General features: G+C 41.5%; 1 protein-coding gene across 2 annotated transcripts in view; it reads left to right on the forward strand.

Moving 5' to 3' along the window:
• The window catches only part of nrg3b (neuregulin 3b), a 176,892-nt gene that overhangs the window by 145,700 nt on the left and 12,419 nt on the right, over nt 1-18,773 (forward strand). The window contains exons 3-6 of one of the 2 annotated variants that reach the window (XM_027289381.1): nt 3,235-3,308; nt 10,469-10,495; nt 14,034-14,136; nt 16,604-16,730. In XM_027289381.1, the coding sequence (XP_027145182.1) occupies nt 3,235-3,308; nt 10,469-10,495; nt 14,034-14,136; nt 16,604-16,730 (331 nt within the window). The remainder of the gene's footprint in view (nt 1-3,234; nt 3,309-10,468; nt 10,496-14,033; nt 14,137-16,603; nt 16,731-18,773) is intronic. The other variant, XM_027289382.1, reaches the window with a different exon arrangement.

Here is an 18,773-nt window from a genome sequence, read left to right on the forward strand (position 1 = left end):
CATACATGAAGTTTGTATCCGGCCACCCAGATAGTGTCGGCATCAGCAGCTTGAACATTAGTCAAAGCCTCATGGTTTTTCTAACAAAATGCCAACACGGAGGTGTCATTTCACCATCGGATGTAAGATGAATGTACGCGTCAGAAAACTTCTCCGGGGGGGGGACTCGCTCTTATTTTAAATCACTCCCGCTGCGGCCCCGCCTTAATTTCTCTCATACAAAAAGCTGTTTTAATTTGGTAATTAATCTGATATCTTTGCATTAGTCATTTGGACTGGTGCTTTCCGCATCATATGGCATGTTCTTTTGCATATTTCATTTCACTGTAAAAACGTTCTGCTTTAATGGTCCATCTCCACGGTGATTAATGATGATAATCTTTATATGGATATGCTTTTTCATAGATTTTTTTTCTTTTTCTTTTTCCAGATCACTTAAATCATGTTGTCAGTGTTCCAAAGCACACTGAGCACATTATGAACAATGACCGTGAGCATCCAACTGATATGCTATACAACACAGCATGCTAATATGCCAGATAACTGCATTTTGCAGATAATTAACTGAAGGTCACGCGCCGGGCAACATGTTACATGGATTCAGCATTAGCATTACAGCAACGTATAGATTAGGGAAATTGCAAACAATGAATCACTCTATTTGTGAGGTCATCATCTGTACTACTAATAAGCATTTCTTGAAAATACAGCATATTCAGGAAGCAGCAGACCAGATATATTGCCTTATTATTATATCATGCTTTTCAGTCCAAAGTATATCATTTTGTCTTTGTTCTGCTGGAGTATATTCTCTATGCTCTGGATGCTCTGACCACACCTAAAATAATCTTGTGTGTGTGTGCATGAAATACAGAGTGGAGAGTACAAGGGTATTGTGTTTGCCTTTTTTTTTCCAGGCTGATTAAGAGGTAGAAGTCTGTCTGTGGGAGAGACAACGACAGGAGAGAATCAAGTTCTTTATCCCTCCTTTCGCTTGCCTGAGCCTGAAACTATTAGAGATCTTTGTGATTTGTTTTGCTTATTACTTTGGAAATGAAATGACACAAAGAGGTTTGAGGCTTAAGATTTAAAGGGGTTTAATCCAAGGGTATTTTTCACACATCACTTGAACGGTAATGAGTCCCACTATTTAAAGATGCAGTTAGAGAGTTTTTTAGTGTCACATAACACAAAATGGTCGTTTTCAACGATCACACCCTGCAGCTTGACAGAGGTGCTGATAACTATGAACAGCGCTGAGACGGCAAAAAATCTTTCCAACGTCACTTTCAAGCACACCAATCGTTTATAATCTTTTGTACATCTTTCAATTAGATTTTTTTTAAGCGGCTATAGTCAGTATTTTTATAATGGCAAGGGATCAAATGGCTGTTTGTAATGGGATGTGAAAGGGATCCCTTGTAGTAATGAACCCACAGAGAATCATTGTTTTCTGGCCTGCAGCTTCACTTCTTTCTTTGCTGCTTTTCTGCAAAAAAAAAAAAAATCCTTTAAAAACCTTCCCAGCACCAATATGCAAACGATTTTCACAGATGGTTTCCACCGGCCAAAAAAAAAATCACTCATGCAGGTTAAAAAAAGCATCAAGAAAATGTTGGATACCCTGTTGAGTGATTTTTTTTTTTTTAAATCTTGTGCTAAGAGGTTTCTGTTGGTGGGAATGCAAACGCGATCTTTTTGCCAAAACAAGTATCAAAATTGCACCATGCCACCTAATCTGCACCTCATGGTGCCACACAGCATTTCCATTCGGAGCCACAAAATCATCAAACGGACCTAAACTCAAAGAATGGATACCAAGTGATACGGCTGCATTAGCACTACCATCAGCTTTGAGCCAGCGTGAAATTAGAAGACCACGTACTGTATTTTATTTTCATCACGTCCAATCCTCTTGCTGCATTATAGAGAAAACAAGGGAGGTAAGAGAGTGCACGCGCTGAGCCGAGACGCACTGAGCAAATGGAGCTGAAACTACAGCTGGAGATGTAAAAACAAAGAAAGATGACAAATATCTACCACGGTTTTCACTCTTATGCCAGCCTTAACCAACAACGTGTGATCTCCGCTGCTGCTCACTTGTTATTGGCTGTCTTTTTGTTGTGTTTTCTTCACGCTATCAGGTCAAGGCAAGCCGAGTAAGACTGAAGAGTCCACTTCTGTCTGTCACTCATCCACTACATTATGCCGAATGCGGGTTGGGTGACACCGGTGGAAATGTGGCGGACAGATATTGATGGATAATGTGCGTGTGTAAATCCTCCCGGTTTACCTACGATATGTCATCGACTGATGGAATGGGGAAAATATAGACAACTCTGACATATCGCTCACTCATGTACAAGTTTATGTTGAAATAGACACATCAGAGCAAAATCCTGCAATTGTCTCCCCTAAGCTGTGAAAGAGCAGAGGGATGGATCAGCCCACTGAATGTCCTCACAGTATGGCCACTGTGGAAGATGGGAATAAAAAATGCCCTAAGTCCTCTTTGAGACAAAAGCTATCGGGGGTGCTTAGTAACAGCTCCAAAACTTTTTGTTTGTGTCCTGAATTTGACAAGTTTTTGTAAAATATTCTTTTATCCTCACAGCAATTGACACATTTTTCAAAACGCCTAAGAATGATACATGTATAAAAAGTATTTCTGCATATTAATTACGCAGCCAACTTCAGATGTCATCATTTCAGTGGATATATTTATCACTGTTGCTAAGGGATCTACAGGCATCAACAGTGTGGGGATATTTATTTGACGATGACGGAAAATATCCGGACCGTGCCAGGACTTTGTTTATATGAGTGTTCCAGCTATGGCAGCCTCCCTTCCACTGTAGATCTTGCGTTTGTCTGCATCACGCCAACTCCTCTCCCATCCCGGTTCCCCATTTCTTCCACTGGGACCTGGCATTCCTGTCAGTCATGTGCTATCAGTGAGGCTGCAGGCGCTGCTTAGGCCTGCCCAACTATCTTCCCCTTTCTCTCTTTCTTCTCGCCCCACCCCTCTCGACAGCTTCTGTGTATCTCCCTCCACCACCTCGGTCCTCAGTGAGCACTCAGCTTTTTACCGTCCGTTCACTCTTCTCTCTAGGTTTCCTGTTCTTAACTTTCCTTATCTGTCTCTTCGGCTGATTTTGGTACTTCTTGCTTGGTTTGTCTTACTTCTAATCTCATGTTTCTGTCTGTCTTTTTCTCTCTCTCTGTCACCTGCAGGTGTAAGGAGGGCTACCATGGACTGCGCTGTGACCAGTTTGTACCCAAGACAGATGCTATCTTGTCAGACCCAAGTACGCTTTCTCTTCTATTCTTTTTCCATCCGACAGTATTGGTGTATTGATCTACAGCATGAAACAAATTGATAACCAGTATGTGTTACATGCCTGTAGGCGGATCTCTTACTATCAGTCAAGAAGATAAATGTACACAGCACAGACCGTATTAAAAAAATAGCTCTTTGGATCAAGGGGTTAAGGAATTATCAATGACAACAATGTCCGTTCAAGTGCACCTGGGGGGCATTTCTTACATTTCCCATCCTCCATCTTTCTCCCTTCATTTCCTCTCAGTTTTCTACCATCAACTCATTAATAAAGCCATAAAAAATCATCGTCCCAAGATGTTTTTTTCTATAGTCATGATTTTCTCATTATTAGTGCAGAATATAAAGTACTTACATACTGCGTAAGATTAAGAAAGAAGTACTGGTGATGAAGAAAGTTGTAAAAAAAATAATTTCTCTAACCTAATCTTATTAACATAACATAAAACGACACAAAGTTCCATTTTGCGTCCATTTGTTTCACAACCGGTGGTCATACACTGATTAATAACTTCATAATGTGGATATTCTCATGTGAGATCTGAATGTGCCAATTATTAGAGCAATAAAAAAAAACATTTAGTTATTAGACACACAATGTGTATCATGGGACTCTTTCTTTATTGGCCTCCATTGGCACAGTCGTACCACATAGATATTAGAATTAATCTAAAACCTCCTGTATCTTATATTACGTTTTTTAATCTTGCTTTGTCGAGCTGAAAATCTTCAGTCTCCTATTGTTCATGAAAAACAATTCCCCTGGAGTCTTTGGATCCCCATGACAGCTGTGTAGTGTAGTTAAAAAATAAAGTAAAAGTCAGAGGTACAAGGAAGAGAAATTGGAGGCCCCGAGCCTTTCCCATGAGACTGCGGCTTTACAAATTCACACTGTTTTATGGAGTGACTTGGCTCCTCTGCGCCAAGAGTCAGGAAGAAAACTTAACTCCTATTGGCTTCTGTTTGATGCCACCAGGCCCACTGAGAGTCCATTAATGGGGTCACAAGCCAGTGTCACCAAGTATGTTTCATGCTCCCTCGTGGCGCCCAGTTTTCGCAATGCGATTTATTTTATCTTCTATAGACTGAGATCAATTACCTTGTGTTTTCAGATTGGGAGATTGTTATGTTTGTTCTTTGAGATGGAGCTGCGTCCTAGCATGTTTTGCACAAAAATGGACAAATACAGTAGATTGCAACACATTTATTTTCTATCTTCATCTATTAAAAATGCATAAGACAGTACGTCTCAGAAAGCAAAATATGAGAGGGGCTTTGTTTAATGTGGTATATGCATTTTTTATGTGTTACTTTATGCACATGTCCTTTGACTTTAAAGACTCTGCAGTAAAATATTCTCTATATATATTTGTTATTATTTATGAATTAAACAATATATATTCTCCCTGTCATGTATGAGCGTACTGGAAGCACTTGCAGCAATATTGTTCTTGGCGAAAGATCACTATGAATACCTCAGTTCAAAATATAGCAGGATTGGAACAGGATATTAAAGTACTTGGACTTATTCAGTGAATTAAACATACCATATAGCTCATGGATGACTCAGCATGCGTCATTTACATCTGCTGAAGGTAAGCCCATAAAACAGCATGTGGCAAAACACAACCCTTCAGAGTAGGAATCTCCCAGACAACAGCATTAACTCCTAAGCAACAAATCTATATTTGCTCGGTTTCTGTTCTTCCTGCTGCTCATGTGTTGTCACCAGAGTAGTTTAATGCAGTGACACAAACCTATTCGTCTCATGAGTTCGTAAGACAAAGCTTTGCCTTTTAGCAGCCCTCCGTCAGCGATTGCGTATGCCTTGACGATGAGCTCAAGAGTAAATTTGCTTTGGTTAAAAGGATTATTGTTATATCGAGGAAAAAAAAAGTATAAAAATATAAAATGTGGATGCAAATTTGAGAATAGTCAGGGAAGCTTGCATACAAATAAATATTAAAAATAACATTGTCACAGTTATTACTGAATATGCACTTGTACACAATATTCTAGTACTATTTTTGAGAGCGAGAAAATATGCTGTAGGTGGAAAACTTGCTGGGGTGCTACTGGAAGAAGTTGGATGTGAATGTGACATAATAATGTATCCAAGACACCTCCCATCATGGATGGTTCATTAAATTTGACCCTACAGCGAACTTTTGTGGCCCAGAATCATCTCCATCCACCCCCGTTGTATACACCACATATATACCACATGCATATATATAGAACAATATGATATGTAAAGTGTAGCCTTGTTAGGCATGTCATGAATATACAAATCTCATGGACAGCAAGGATACTCTCCATTATTCATCAGTATATGGTTATATACCATTAGCTTTTGTTTTCATCCAACTGAAGGATTTGTGAACTTGAAGGAAAACATGTTACAATCAGTGACAATCAGACCAAAGCACAGTCTCAGACATGGAGGACATAGCAAAAATAAAAAAGGTTTATTGCATGTTCGGGGGGGAAATGATGATGGCAGATGGCTGAGTAGAGATGAAGCAGGAGGAACGAGGGATGGTGTGAAAGTGGCTGGCTGGAAACAGTTCTGGGTGGAGCATGCGGGGCCCCGGAAGGCAGACTGGGAGGTGGTGATCCTAAAAAACAAAGCACAAGAAGCACAGGTGAAAAACTGGAAAATGAACAATGCTGAGCACACGAGACTGCAATACTACCGACAGGTAACTGCCGATGAGTGGATGGAAACCCGGAGCAGATATTTCTCTCAGTAGAAAAGCTGATGATTAGCAGGTGAGTTAATGTTATAATCACGGAGCCGGGAGAGCGCCACTCCCACTTCACACATAGAGAGTGACAGGACAGAGGGAGCAAACAATAGATGACAGCCGTGGCCATGATAAAACACTAGTCTTGCGTTCATGACTACTTTTCACTGTCACTGCCAAAAGTTAATTCAGTTCTGTTGTATGGATGGGTGAGTAAATGGTATAGAAATCTACAGCATCCATCAAATGTCATATAGAAATGACTATTAAATGCTTTGTCAAAACATCCATCTATATCTTTCCAAGTATCTGGGTTCGGGTAACAATGGCAGCAGGGCTTTCCAGACATCCCTCTCCTTAGCAACAAATTCCAGCTCCTCCTGGGGGATCCCGAGGCGTTCCCAGGCCATATGTAGTCCCTCCAGCAAGTTCTGGTTCTGCCGCATAGCCTCCTGTCAGTTAGATGTGGACCCAGAGGAAGGCCCCCGGCAGGCATCCAGATCGGATGACCTAACCACCTCACCTGGCTCCTCGCAACCTGAAGGCTCTACTCCGAGCTCCCTACGGATGTCCGAGATGTCACTAGATGTTACTACCCAGAGCTCATGACCATAGGTGAGGGTTGGGATGTAGATGGACCGGACAAATCAAGGGCTTTGTCTTCTGTGCCAGCACCTTCTTCAACAGTCCAGTACAATGTCCCCATGACACCACCTGTCCATCTTGCGCTTCATTTTCCTGTCACTCATGAAAAAAAGACCCTGAGATACTTAAACTCCTGGGATCTGCGTTATCTGTGAGAATAGCCATCGGTATGGTCTCCTAAGGCAAATAGGGAAGGGCAGGGATCAGACTAAGAGTGATTTACAAAGCCCTTATGAAGGAGAGACGGAGCTGCAGCACCTTGCCTGGAAAAGGGAAACCGGAGCCCCATCCTGGAGCCAGACCTGGAAGGCGGGCTTGCTGACGAGTGTCCAGTGCCGAGGCCATGGGGCACAGCTGAGCACAGCCGAAAGAACTAGATGAAACCATGCCCTATTGGCCCACCACCTGGAGGGATAGGCACAAGGGTCAGGTCCCTTGCAAGTTGGGCAGCAGGCAAAGGCTGGAACCTAGGCGTGCTTACTCCTGGTATCACAGGCTGGTCCTAAGGATGTGGAGTGTCTTTGTCAGAATATGGTTAACAATATTTTGTGCTATGATCTTAAAAATATTGACAACTGTAATACAAGTCTGTTTCAACACTTCACACCTGTTAAATTCTGTTTTGGCCACAATCGTTCAAGCACGAGACAAGAGATAAGTGTACCTTGGAAGATTTGAAAGTGGAATAAAGCCTATTTTGATCTCTGTTGATACAAAGTAAATCTAAAGTTTGCCTAGATTACTAAGGGTTTTGAGGATTATCCATCTTTCAAAAGCCAAATCATGTAGTTACATGCACACACACATGCACGTGACAAAAACAACTACAAGCGGAACTTTCTCTAGCGAAATTCAGTGAATCAAATGTATGCGTGTCAGCGAGTTTGTGTTTGTTTTCCATGCACGTGCACGGGTTTAATTCTGCGTCTTTATTCACCGACGTAGACACAGATCACAGCCTGGGGTGGTGAAAGTTTCATCTTCCATGCACGCTTTTCTCTTTTCACCTTTCACCTCTCTACTGAAATCGATCTCTGTGCAACTTACAGTCACAAATCATCCACCGCCCCTCATCCTTTGTCTTCGTATTGATTGACAACAGAGCAGCCTCTCAAAAGAGTGGCCCGCACAGTGCCACTCTGCCATACATGTCCATACAGAGATAGACAAAGAAGCGGAGACTGTCGTGTACATTCAAAAGCCCAGGGACAAAATGAAAAAGAGGCTCCATACCAGGTACTCCAGCTACACTGCTGTGAACTCTTCTTTTGAAAATGAGGTGGTGAGAAGTTGCTCGGGTCTTACATATTGGTGCACAGTGGGAAAGTAGTGGGGTCTTTAATTGGAACCAAGAGAGTATGGGAAGGCTGCACTTTACTTTATACCTGGTAAAGAACCAGAATGGGTGTTTTCTATAACCGTTAGGAAGTTTCGGGCATGCCACTGATGGTGTTAATTTGAGCCAGTTGCACCTTTGAGATTACAGAGATGGTGTTTGGTGGAAGATTGAAGAGGGAGGTGAGCCAGCTTTTGGTTATACCCACCTGATTTACAAGGAGGAAGAAGGCAAGCCTCTAATTTGAACAATTTATCTCTGGTAGATATTAGGGCCTGAAGAAAGTAGCTACAGGATATTTTCTCCAACACACACACAGGCATATTACCTCCCCAGTTCTCTGCTCGCCCAAGTGAAGGAGGGGATTAAGGATTTGATTCACTCCTGCTATTGTCTCTTCCACTCCGCCAGACTTCTGCCACTTAATCGAGCCAAGAGCATCTGACATGATGCACAGGTATTCTTGAAGCTTGCTCAAGGCTCCCACAAGACACCGTAAGTGATTCCCCGGGGTGCTCTGAGTTGCCAGTTGCAAAAGGATTGGGACGCCTGCGCGTATTATGATTGGTGAATGTCTCCAGACACGGCAATTCCAGTGGATGGGATATGTATCAGGGCTGTAATGACATCATCTGCACAGGATGTGACAGTCGGGGGCGATTTAGAGCGGAAACGTGTGGCTGTTGCCATGGGCAATCATGGGGAAAGGCTTGAATGGATAACACACATCAGACAACATCAGTAAGATACTGCTTCACTTCTTTTGTCCTTACCAAGTATTTTTGCCACACTGACAGTTTTGTAAGTAACAAAAGTGTCAACCATGTCTTAATCATGCAGTGATATCTCAAAATCCCCCATGGCAGAAAGCATAATGTCCACCGGGCAGAATTGATTAGCTGTTAACTGTTTTAATCATTGGTTTGTGAGTTACTGAGGCTGACGATGATTCAGTGGGAGCGTGTAATAAATGTTGACATTTGTTAAATAATCCTCCTGGACTGAAAAACACAATGACACCTGCTTATTTTTTTTTAAATACAAACATAAACTCATTAGTTAATTGATTAATCTGGGAATATCAGGCCAGCTTACCGTAATCAACCACTTTAAGAATCTGACAGGTAATCGATGAGTGAATGCTTTTGTATTTGAGAAGTTATTTTAACATTCACAGGTCGCAAAGCTCTCTGAAACTTTCCTTCAATGTCATAAGTTTGCCAACTGTATGTCGGACTTTTAAAAAACCCATTTTCTCATATCACACCCCTTTTAATAGAGTGAGATAACCCTGTGCAATTATTACCATTCATTCATCCAAATGTTCATTTGTCTTTTGCCTATCTCAATCTCACTCCAACTCTCTGGGGTATTTTTCCTCAAGCTTATAAAAAAAACTACAGGATTGACAGTTTTTTCCCATGGTGCAATCAAAACGCATCCAGGAACAGATGTTTTCTTTTCTATTTTTTTTTTTTTTTGTGAGACTGCCCACCGCATAATCTGTCAGGAGCTTGGCAAGTCGCATTCTATTTAAAAAATCAGACCACCTCTGTCAGAAAAGCAATTACTAGTGAGGGTTTCATTTTAATTTAAATGAGATTACATTACAGTGACATGAAAAAGGGGCACTGTCAGGATGGAAGAAACACGAGTGCTCCTTTTTATCTCCAGCACAGGGATTGGGGAGAAAAGACTTAACTTAACTGCATGAAGAAAAGCTGTGTGTGTGTGTGTGTGTGTGCGTGTGCATGTGCATGAGAGAGAGAAAGAAAGAGTATGTCAAAGTGTGCATGTGTGAGAGACACACATAGACATACAGACATGTATAGCATACTGTATGTCAATGTGTGCGCGCTTGCACGTGGCACATCTTAAAGTGACCGCCTTGTGAATATTGAAAAGCTATGCTCGGAGACAGAGGAGAACAATTACTGCAATGCCACAGGCTGAAATCAATATAAAAGACCTGTGCAAAGCAACATCAGTGACACAAAGGCATATGATTTTTTTTTTTTTCAACTTTTATTTTCATGATCCTTCCTCTAATCCTCTCAGCCTTCATATCTTTGTTGTTTTTCCTTCTTTATTCAAAGACACAGAGGGCTGTGTGAATTCAGGAAAAGTGAGTTCAGAAAAGCATACCGAGCATCGAGGGCTGGCTGGCTGGCTCGCTCATTACCTGGTGCACAAGGGAGAGCCATGTCAGAGAAAGCCATCAAACCCAACTTTATGGTCTGGTTGCGGCATGTCTGTCTCCCTAAGGTGGCTTCTGAGTAAGATAGAGGCACATCATGTTGTAAATGTTATATCCTCTTTTCTCTCTCCCTCTCTCTCTCTCTCTGTTTGCCCACTCCCCTCCCTCCCTTTCCTCATGCTCTCCCATCTTGAATGGAGCAGCGGATGAACTTGGGATCGAGTTCATGGGTAAGACATCTTTCCATTGACTTGCGTGCGCAGCGTTCAGTCTTTCATGTCCCTCTACGTCTGTGAAACAGTACATAGAAAGAAACGCACAATCCGGCACAACAAGGCCACTCACCTTGGAAAATTAATGTGGGCCAGTCTCCATGGAAACACAGTGGTGGTGAATTAGGTGTATTCTGTCTGCATGAAGAACAGTATACTGTTAGACGGGAGTTGTTGTAATGAGGATGAGAGCAATGAAGACAGATAGTTCAGACGTGAATGTGTGTCTACTTTGCAGTTTCAATTTCTGAAACTCCACATTATATAATGTGTAAAAAGATGTATTTCCTCTGAAAGGTCTACCAATGTAATAAGGCCTCAATGAAAATACAATATAAACCTCCTTGAAATTCACTTTAGGCACCTTATCACCTTCCAGGTGGTTAACAGATCTTTAAAAACTGCATTATCTAGCCCTCTTAATAATGACACTCTGTTCTTTGTCCAGAGGGAATATACAATCTCACCCCCCCTGTGCACACACACACACACACTCACTCTGCCGTCTTTTCTTCACTCTCTGGCTCCGTTTTGTGCATACATAAAAACCAACACTGCATGCTGTGAAGTTTTTTCCATTAACATGGCTTCACACACACACTGCCATCACGTCACACACTTGCTCCAGGACATAGAAGGGATGCTGTGAAAAAAGAGGAGCCCGCCCTGCACACACAAGCATTCCTCACTTCAGTGATTTTAATCTGGGGGACTAAATTAGTTGAGAATGCTCCTGCAGGTGGGCGGATGTATTAAGAGAGAATGAGAACAGGATTGATCGATTGATAGCCGGACAGATGACAGACAGACAGAAACCCAGATAGTTTTTTTTGGAGGGGGGAGAGATTGGCTCTGAGGTAAGCACAGTGCATTCTAGCTCCCATTATGACTTCCTCTTCTGCTTGTCTCTTCTCATAGCCGTTATATAAGTCCGATATGTGGCAGTCGGAGTCTGAGACAGTCAGTCAGGATGCAACAAAGCTCTGTTTGAAGTGGGATTCAGTGCTCTAAATATGATCTTCTGATATTTTTGTATTCTCTGGCCCCCGGTAGCTGGAGCCGCTGTGTGTCTCCACAAGTTTGTCCTGATGTATTTCAGGCTGAATACCTCATTTTGTCATGGATACTTAGCAATGGTTTTCATTACAGCGTTACTTCCCAGTCATCTGTAAAGTGGTTGCTATGGCAGAGCTGCCCATATGGGATTGTGTTGTTCTTGTGTCAACATGACATGGCTTATGCAGTGTAGCTGAAGCTGTTCAGTTTGAACTGTTTCCACAATGCTCTTGCATCTAATTTTCGTGAATGCCTCGTAGGCATCAGGCATGAAAGGCCCGTAATGGTTTTATGTACAGACTGCATGTTGGGTTTTTTTTCCTTGCAGCCATTCAGCAGAGCTCTGCAGACAGCAGTTTTTTATGTTCACGTTTTGGAAAAGCTATCTATCCCAAAGTGGTACAGGCTTGTCTCAGGTGGTGCTCCACATGAGCCCCGATGATGCAGCAGCAGCAAAGCGAAGATATTCCCCAAACATTTCAAACATTCAACCATTAGAGAGGTCATTTCACTGGTGGTAAAAGGCCAGAGGGTTGGCAGATTCACAGATATACAAGTGAAACATTACATCTGTTGTTCATTTGTAAAGTGCAGCTTGAAGGAATTCACTGCTGTGCCGGTGACAAATTACAGGGTCGGTCAAGAATCTGCAAGTGAAGAACTTGCTGACAGTCGTCTAGTATTATAACACTCGAGTCAAATATGTGACTTCTACTGCTCTACAGTAGACAAAAGAGCTTGACAAATGTGACTCTGGGCTGATATTATCCGCCATATTGGCTTTTAATAATTAATATATCACCATATGTTTCCAGAAGGAGTTTTAGTATACTAAAGCAGCAGGAAATGTTCATGAGCTGCGTTGTGTACAATTTTACCACCATTTTTCTCCTAATTCCTGTTTATGTGTTTTGCTTAAGTTAAATATTTATAGATTTAGATTTAATTTCCTGTGAGGATTACTGTCTGAAATTGGCTCATATCTTATGTTTAAAGTTACTTTATTTTTTTCTTATAGAGTTTAGTTTTCTCTTGTAAAATATACTCCCCCCAAAAACTTTTTTATAATCACGTCAGATGGTTCCTAGACATAAAAAAAATAAATATATGTGCATATATTCGGATATTATCCAATGTATAATACCCATGAATATATAAAAGAAGAATAAGTCAGTCAGACTATAATGTGTGTGTTTCTAATATTCTATAAAATGCCAGTAAATACAATTTAAAAATGTAATGTAACGTGTAAATGTGATGTCAGATTGTAATATTGATGCAATATTGCCAGTATTTATTATTGCAATAGTGTGTCACCCCTGCAGCATTTCTGTGGACTTTGATTTAAATCCACTCCTTTTCACAGGAGCTGAGTGGGCAGTTTAGACCTTTGATATATAAATATAAAATATATATAAGTATACAGTATATATATATATCCACATATTTTCACCCCCAGGCTGTGCTCTGATGTTATCTTTATATTTTGCCAGGAGCGTTCTCATATTAAAAAGGTTTCCCTCCAGTTTGAACTATACCATACTATCCTATCAAATGTGTTGATGCAGCACTGATGTAAGGCAGAGGAAGAAAAATGGAGGGGAACGGTGCAAACGGACTGCTTGGCTGCACTCACGTCTAGGCTTTGAACACAAGAAGCTCTCCAACAGTCACCTACCCTTAAAACAGAATAGTGAGTTGATAAACCTGCGAAGACAAGCACAGATGAAGAAGACCTCCCAGGACAGTTCCCTGCTGACAGCATCAAAAGTCGCAGACAAGCCCTCAAAAGGTCATGAACGGGGTTGCTGTGATGTTTTTTTGCACTTTACCCCACAGCTGTCAAGGTGGCGAGAAACAGAAGCGGTTTATTGTTTTTGAGTGATTGTCACAGGAATGAGTGTCACAGGAGGTTGGGTTCAAGGTCATGAATTGGTGGACGGAGGAGTCTCTCTCTGCTGCTGCTGCTGATGTGCAGGGGTCTGACAAGAAGCTCCGGGAAACATACATTTGCTGCTAACTCCCTGTCGCCATCATTCTCTGAATGCTGACACACACACACACACATGCAAGTACATGTACGCACACACTCATTGTGGCCACCGCTGTGCAGAGAGTCCGTCGGTGGTGCCTGCTGGGTTCGTCTGAATGAAATGATTATCACACTTCAGTTAGCACATGTCACTGAGCCCTGCCGTGTCCCTCTCCCATGCTCAAACGCTGACATTTACTGACAGCGGCATTGGTCGCTTTATGCTAATTTACATTGTGGGTGGATGTCTGTGTGTGTGTGTGTGTGTGTCCATCTGCTGTTTGTGTGAGTTTGGCACGTTAATCCGTGATACATGTCTTCCTCCCTGCTCAATCATAGCCATAACCCATATCTTTTTTGTGTCACAGTATAAATTCAATGGCCTCGACTGTATTCTCTCCTCCGCAGAGAGTGGTGACACCTACCAGAGGCAGGTGCTGTCCATCTTCAGCATCGCCTCAGGGATCTGTCTTCTTGGAGTGGCATGTATGGCTCTCTACCGCCGCAACAAGTGAGTGATGCCAGCCAGCACCACATTAGTAGAGTATGCCCCCGGCTGTGCAGAAAGAGCACTTTACTATCATGGCGTGGTGCCCAATGAAATTCTAAGTGTGAGTCAGTGAGAGGATGTTTTAGCAGGGCGTCAAATCTGAATTGTGCAGGACGCTTTTGGGACAGATACTCATGTAAGATTTATTTATAAAGTTGTTTTAGCGAGCAGGTGTTTCACAAAATGCTTGTGCACAGATAAAAATCATTAGACCCTAAAGCGTGCAAGTGCATAATGTGTGACTGAATAAGAGGGTACCCGACAGCATGAAAGCAGACCGCCAAAGTCAATTACTAACTGCAGGGAAGAAGAAAGGAAAGGAATGTAGACAAAGCAAAGTAATGGCAGGGTGTAGCAGATGGGGTGGGTTAATGTAGGTTGTGTTGATTGAATCAGTCTGGATAAACAAAAGTACGTTTTATTTTCACTATGGTAGCGTGAATCGGTCAGCGTGACCAAAGAGTCCTGGCACAACGGTAGAATTAACGTACCAGAAATGATCCAAACCCAGACTCCTTCCGGTAAATTGAATCTCTACACCACCAAATGTTGTTTGACAGGAGCGCTTAGATCGATCGCTTCTTCCTGCGAATACTCAAGATTTATCCAGCTCTTCCATAAAAGACCTAAACATTTCATTTGTTCTTCGCGGTCCCGTCACAGAGAAGATTAACCAGCACCGAAGTTTCTACAGAGGAGTTAGAGATAAGGGAGTTAGTTATACGTCTTAACACAAGCCTGTTTAATTAAATGTGGTTATAAAATTGAGTAATTAGGCAGGATATGGAAGCCAAATATCTACCAGCAGTGTGATTATCATGGACTGGACTATGAAATTAACTTTATTGAGCAGTGAGTACTGTCCCATATTGTACAGTGTGATATAGAAGGCTTATATAATTCAGCACATCTGAATTAAAACACACCAGTTATTGTAAATTTCACAGTTGTCATCGTTACGTACTGCTCTTTGAGTTGTTAGTCGTTTGGTTAATTCATTTTCCGGAGCATCCGGCGATGTTGTCTTCATAACATCACTTGGTCAGCTTGTTGTTCTCGAACACCTTGAGTCATTTGCGTCTTGATTTTAAACTTTTACTCAGGAAACATTAAACGGGCTTCAGCTGCAGAGAGAATTAAGCAAGCTAGTATTTCAAAATGAAAATTTAATGGTGAATTAAACATTTAATCCCAAAGTCTTAAGCATCAATTAATTTTTAATCCAATCAAAGTTTAATCCAAAATGAAGGGAACACTCTAATGTTTTATATTTAGCATAGCTAAAAGATGCCATTTTATTTTTCTTCCACACATTATAGGTTGGTTTTTTTTAACGGTAAAGTTCGGACCGATTGGAAGCGATTGGACTGTGGTAGGTGACAAAAAAATGTAAGATATTTATGAAGCAGGGAAACTTAAAAGTCTGCTCTCACATGTATAAATCAACACCTACCCGGCCCTGTCAGAGCGACATATCCACTTCATAGTCTTCGATTATACATGGAGCACATTATCTATACATTAAAACATTTTACCAACCAGACATTGTCCTCTGTGAAGTAAGAATCCAAACTCCGGAGTCTCTCTGGAGGTATTTCTGGAAAATCTCTGCCCTTCTTTCCATTCCCAGAATATTATCACAGAGGCATGTAATGGACGTTTCACGGCACATTACCTTGATTAAATTTTCACTTGTGCAAGATATCTTCTCTCCTGACGCTATTTCTGTGGCCAGTTCTTGAGTGTTCCTTCACCTCCATCAAACCTTCTGTTACAGCTCCGGGAAAAAAAATTATTAAATAAAAAAATTCCCACATTTGAGTGGCAAATTGACTACTGCTCGATTTGTCACTTTGACCTTTCAAGGCGCTCGTGCGTCTGCGGCGTTTGACAAATGTTGTCAGATCTCGCGGACAAATCAAAAGTCATAAATGACATAGATTCGTTCGTTGTCACATTTTCCATATACAGAACTGTCTACGGTGAATAGTTGTGAATGTGAACTCCTTCCCTGAAACAGACCGTGACGTACGTGCCTGCTTTTGCACACATACAGCAAAATGTCAGGATTAAAGGATAATAACAGGTCAATAAATATGATCACCTACCTTGCTGTTACATGTGTTTATAAAGAGCTGGCCAAGTGGGTCACAGAAATCAATGAATGGACTAAAAAAAAAAAACACAGTGTGCTATCATTAGAGAGAAGACGGGAAACACCCTGACCACAGCAAGTAGAGCCTTCATAATGAAGTATACCACCATGCTCATGTTTCTTTTCTTTTTTTTTAAGTTGTGGCCTGTTTCTGCCAGTTTTATTCTTTATTTTTATTTTTTTTGTAATTACAGTCTGTATTGTCAGCAAACTGTCTCCTGATCTGGATATTCTTGCCGTAATATAGCACCCATCTCTTTCTCTCCTCCACAGAAGACACAGGGAAAAACTGCAAGCTCATTTCTCTGATAGCCGCAGCCTGAGGGACTGCAGCGTCAACGCCTCGGGCCTGATGTCCAAGTCTACTCCCAGACTTCAGTACAGCCTTCAACTCCAAAAGGTAAGTCTTAAATCTATTACTGATTTATATCCAGTCTTTTTTTTTTCATCATCATCAAAATCAATTTCATCTTAATATGAATAGTAGTTCTCTAAAAACTGCGCTTGACAGGATGATATATGATGCACATCATAATAATCTCTCTGCTGGCTGAAGCTTTTTGTTCACGTTCGTATTTGACATGGGCTGAAAGGCGGCGGAGGGAATTATAGTTTGGAATAGATGCATCACGCGGTATCAAGGAAAAAAATCTGCTTGTCATGTTCACAGTGACAGATTCCCGTGACAAAGTGCAGATTGGAAATTCTAATCTGTTGCATGTCACGGACTCTGAACTCACCATGCAAGCACAGCAACAATACTGTGCAGCAGACAAATCAATTGAAATGGTATTTTGCCAAAAAAAAACAGTATTCACTTGCTGGAGTGAAAATTCAGATTTTGCAACTGGAACTCTGGGGTTTTGTGGCTTTTATTTTGTGTATTTATTTTTTGGATTTTTGGAGCAGAACTTTGGAGCAGCTGCAGCAGGATTGTGAAGTTGGCGCAAAATGGGACGCTCGGGAAATGAAAAGAAAAAACAAAATGTTGCGTTTAAATGATCGATTATTGGAGAAACACCAAAACATTTTGGAGAAGAAACAACAACAACCACAAAAGAGATGACATGACATGACGTGACATAACAGAAAATAGCAGCTTAAAAATGAATTACAAGCCACCGTGACACTGATTGATTGATTGATTGAGGGCTTTATTTGTCATTGCAACAGTACAAGTACAGTTCAACGAAATTGTAAACCAGTCTGTCCATACATATAATACATGTAATATGACAAGTGGGGGAGGGGTAGACAGGACAGGGTCTGGTAGCCAAAGGAAAGAAGAACAAAAAAAGGATACAACATCAACAATCAATCAATCAATCAATCAATCAATCAATCAAAATAGCAGCTTAAAAATGAATTACAAGCCACCGTGACACTGCAGGAGAGAGTGCTGGCCCAGGCATTCAGATGTAGACACTACTGATATGGCTGCAAAGAATCCCAAGATTCACTTGCACTTCCCCTGAACGCACCGTCATTGTCTGGTGTTATAAAAATGGTTAGGATATCATTACTTTTTGATTTATCCAGCATGCAGCTCTCTAGCATTGTTTGAGGAAGTGATACCCATCGCTTACATGTGCTCTTTTTTCCATCTCGAGGTTGAAAATGGTTGATCCTCGTTAAATATGCATGCGCGCAGACAGTGAGCGAGCGCATTTTTTGCTCATGACAAACAAGAGGGGCGGCGCACCTGTTCCATAAGGTTTGTTTTAGACGCCGCTCGTGTTTGTCGTCGCTTTAAAAAAAAAAAAATTCCTCATTCAGCTCCAGCCTTGTTCTGTCATTCCTGTGTTAGCACACTGCCAAATGTAGCCTGCACCGAGGCTCTTTAATAATGCATCAGTGTCTAGTGTCACACGCTGAAACAAACACCCCTCCAGCAAGCCCCACCCACGGAACTGCAGTTGGCACGATCTGAAAGCTTCTTTTTTTTTGTCTTTGGAAATTATTGCTTTGAGCGGTTGACAGCTAAGAAGTTGTACAACATTTGACGCATTTAACGCTGCAGCTGTTAGGAGGCTGTATTAATTAAATAAATGAAGGATTTCATATATGCACGTGATTTCACTGGTGCACAAAGTATGACTCAATGGAAAAAAAAAACAGCCTCAGCACATTGGAAGCCAGTCAGATGCAGGCATGTTGTCCCAGAGCACAACAGAAGGCCATTATATTAACACCATGACTGTGAGAATGTGGTGACAGGAACGTATGAGTGCTCAGGATGTAGTGGAGTCCTGGATCTGGCCACAAAATGCTCTCAGAGCTGGACACAGGGAGGAAATCAAGAGGGAAGGGGAGGACAAAAATAAACACAACAACAAACACAGAAAGGCAAGCTTTAATAGAACAGTGTGAAGGAAGCTTAAGGTGGGATGTGAAAGATCTCTGTCTATGAGCAGACAGGAGGGGGGCCATGAGCTGTAAAGAC

The sequence above is a fragment of the Larimichthys crocea genome, chromosome XVI (assembly GCF_000972845.2).
Source record: "Larimichthys crocea isolate SSNF chromosome XVI, L_crocea_2.0, whole genome shotgun sequence".
Taxonomy (NCBI): domain Eukaryota; kingdom Metazoa; phylum Chordata; class Actinopteri; family Sciaenidae; genus Larimichthys; species Larimichthys crocea.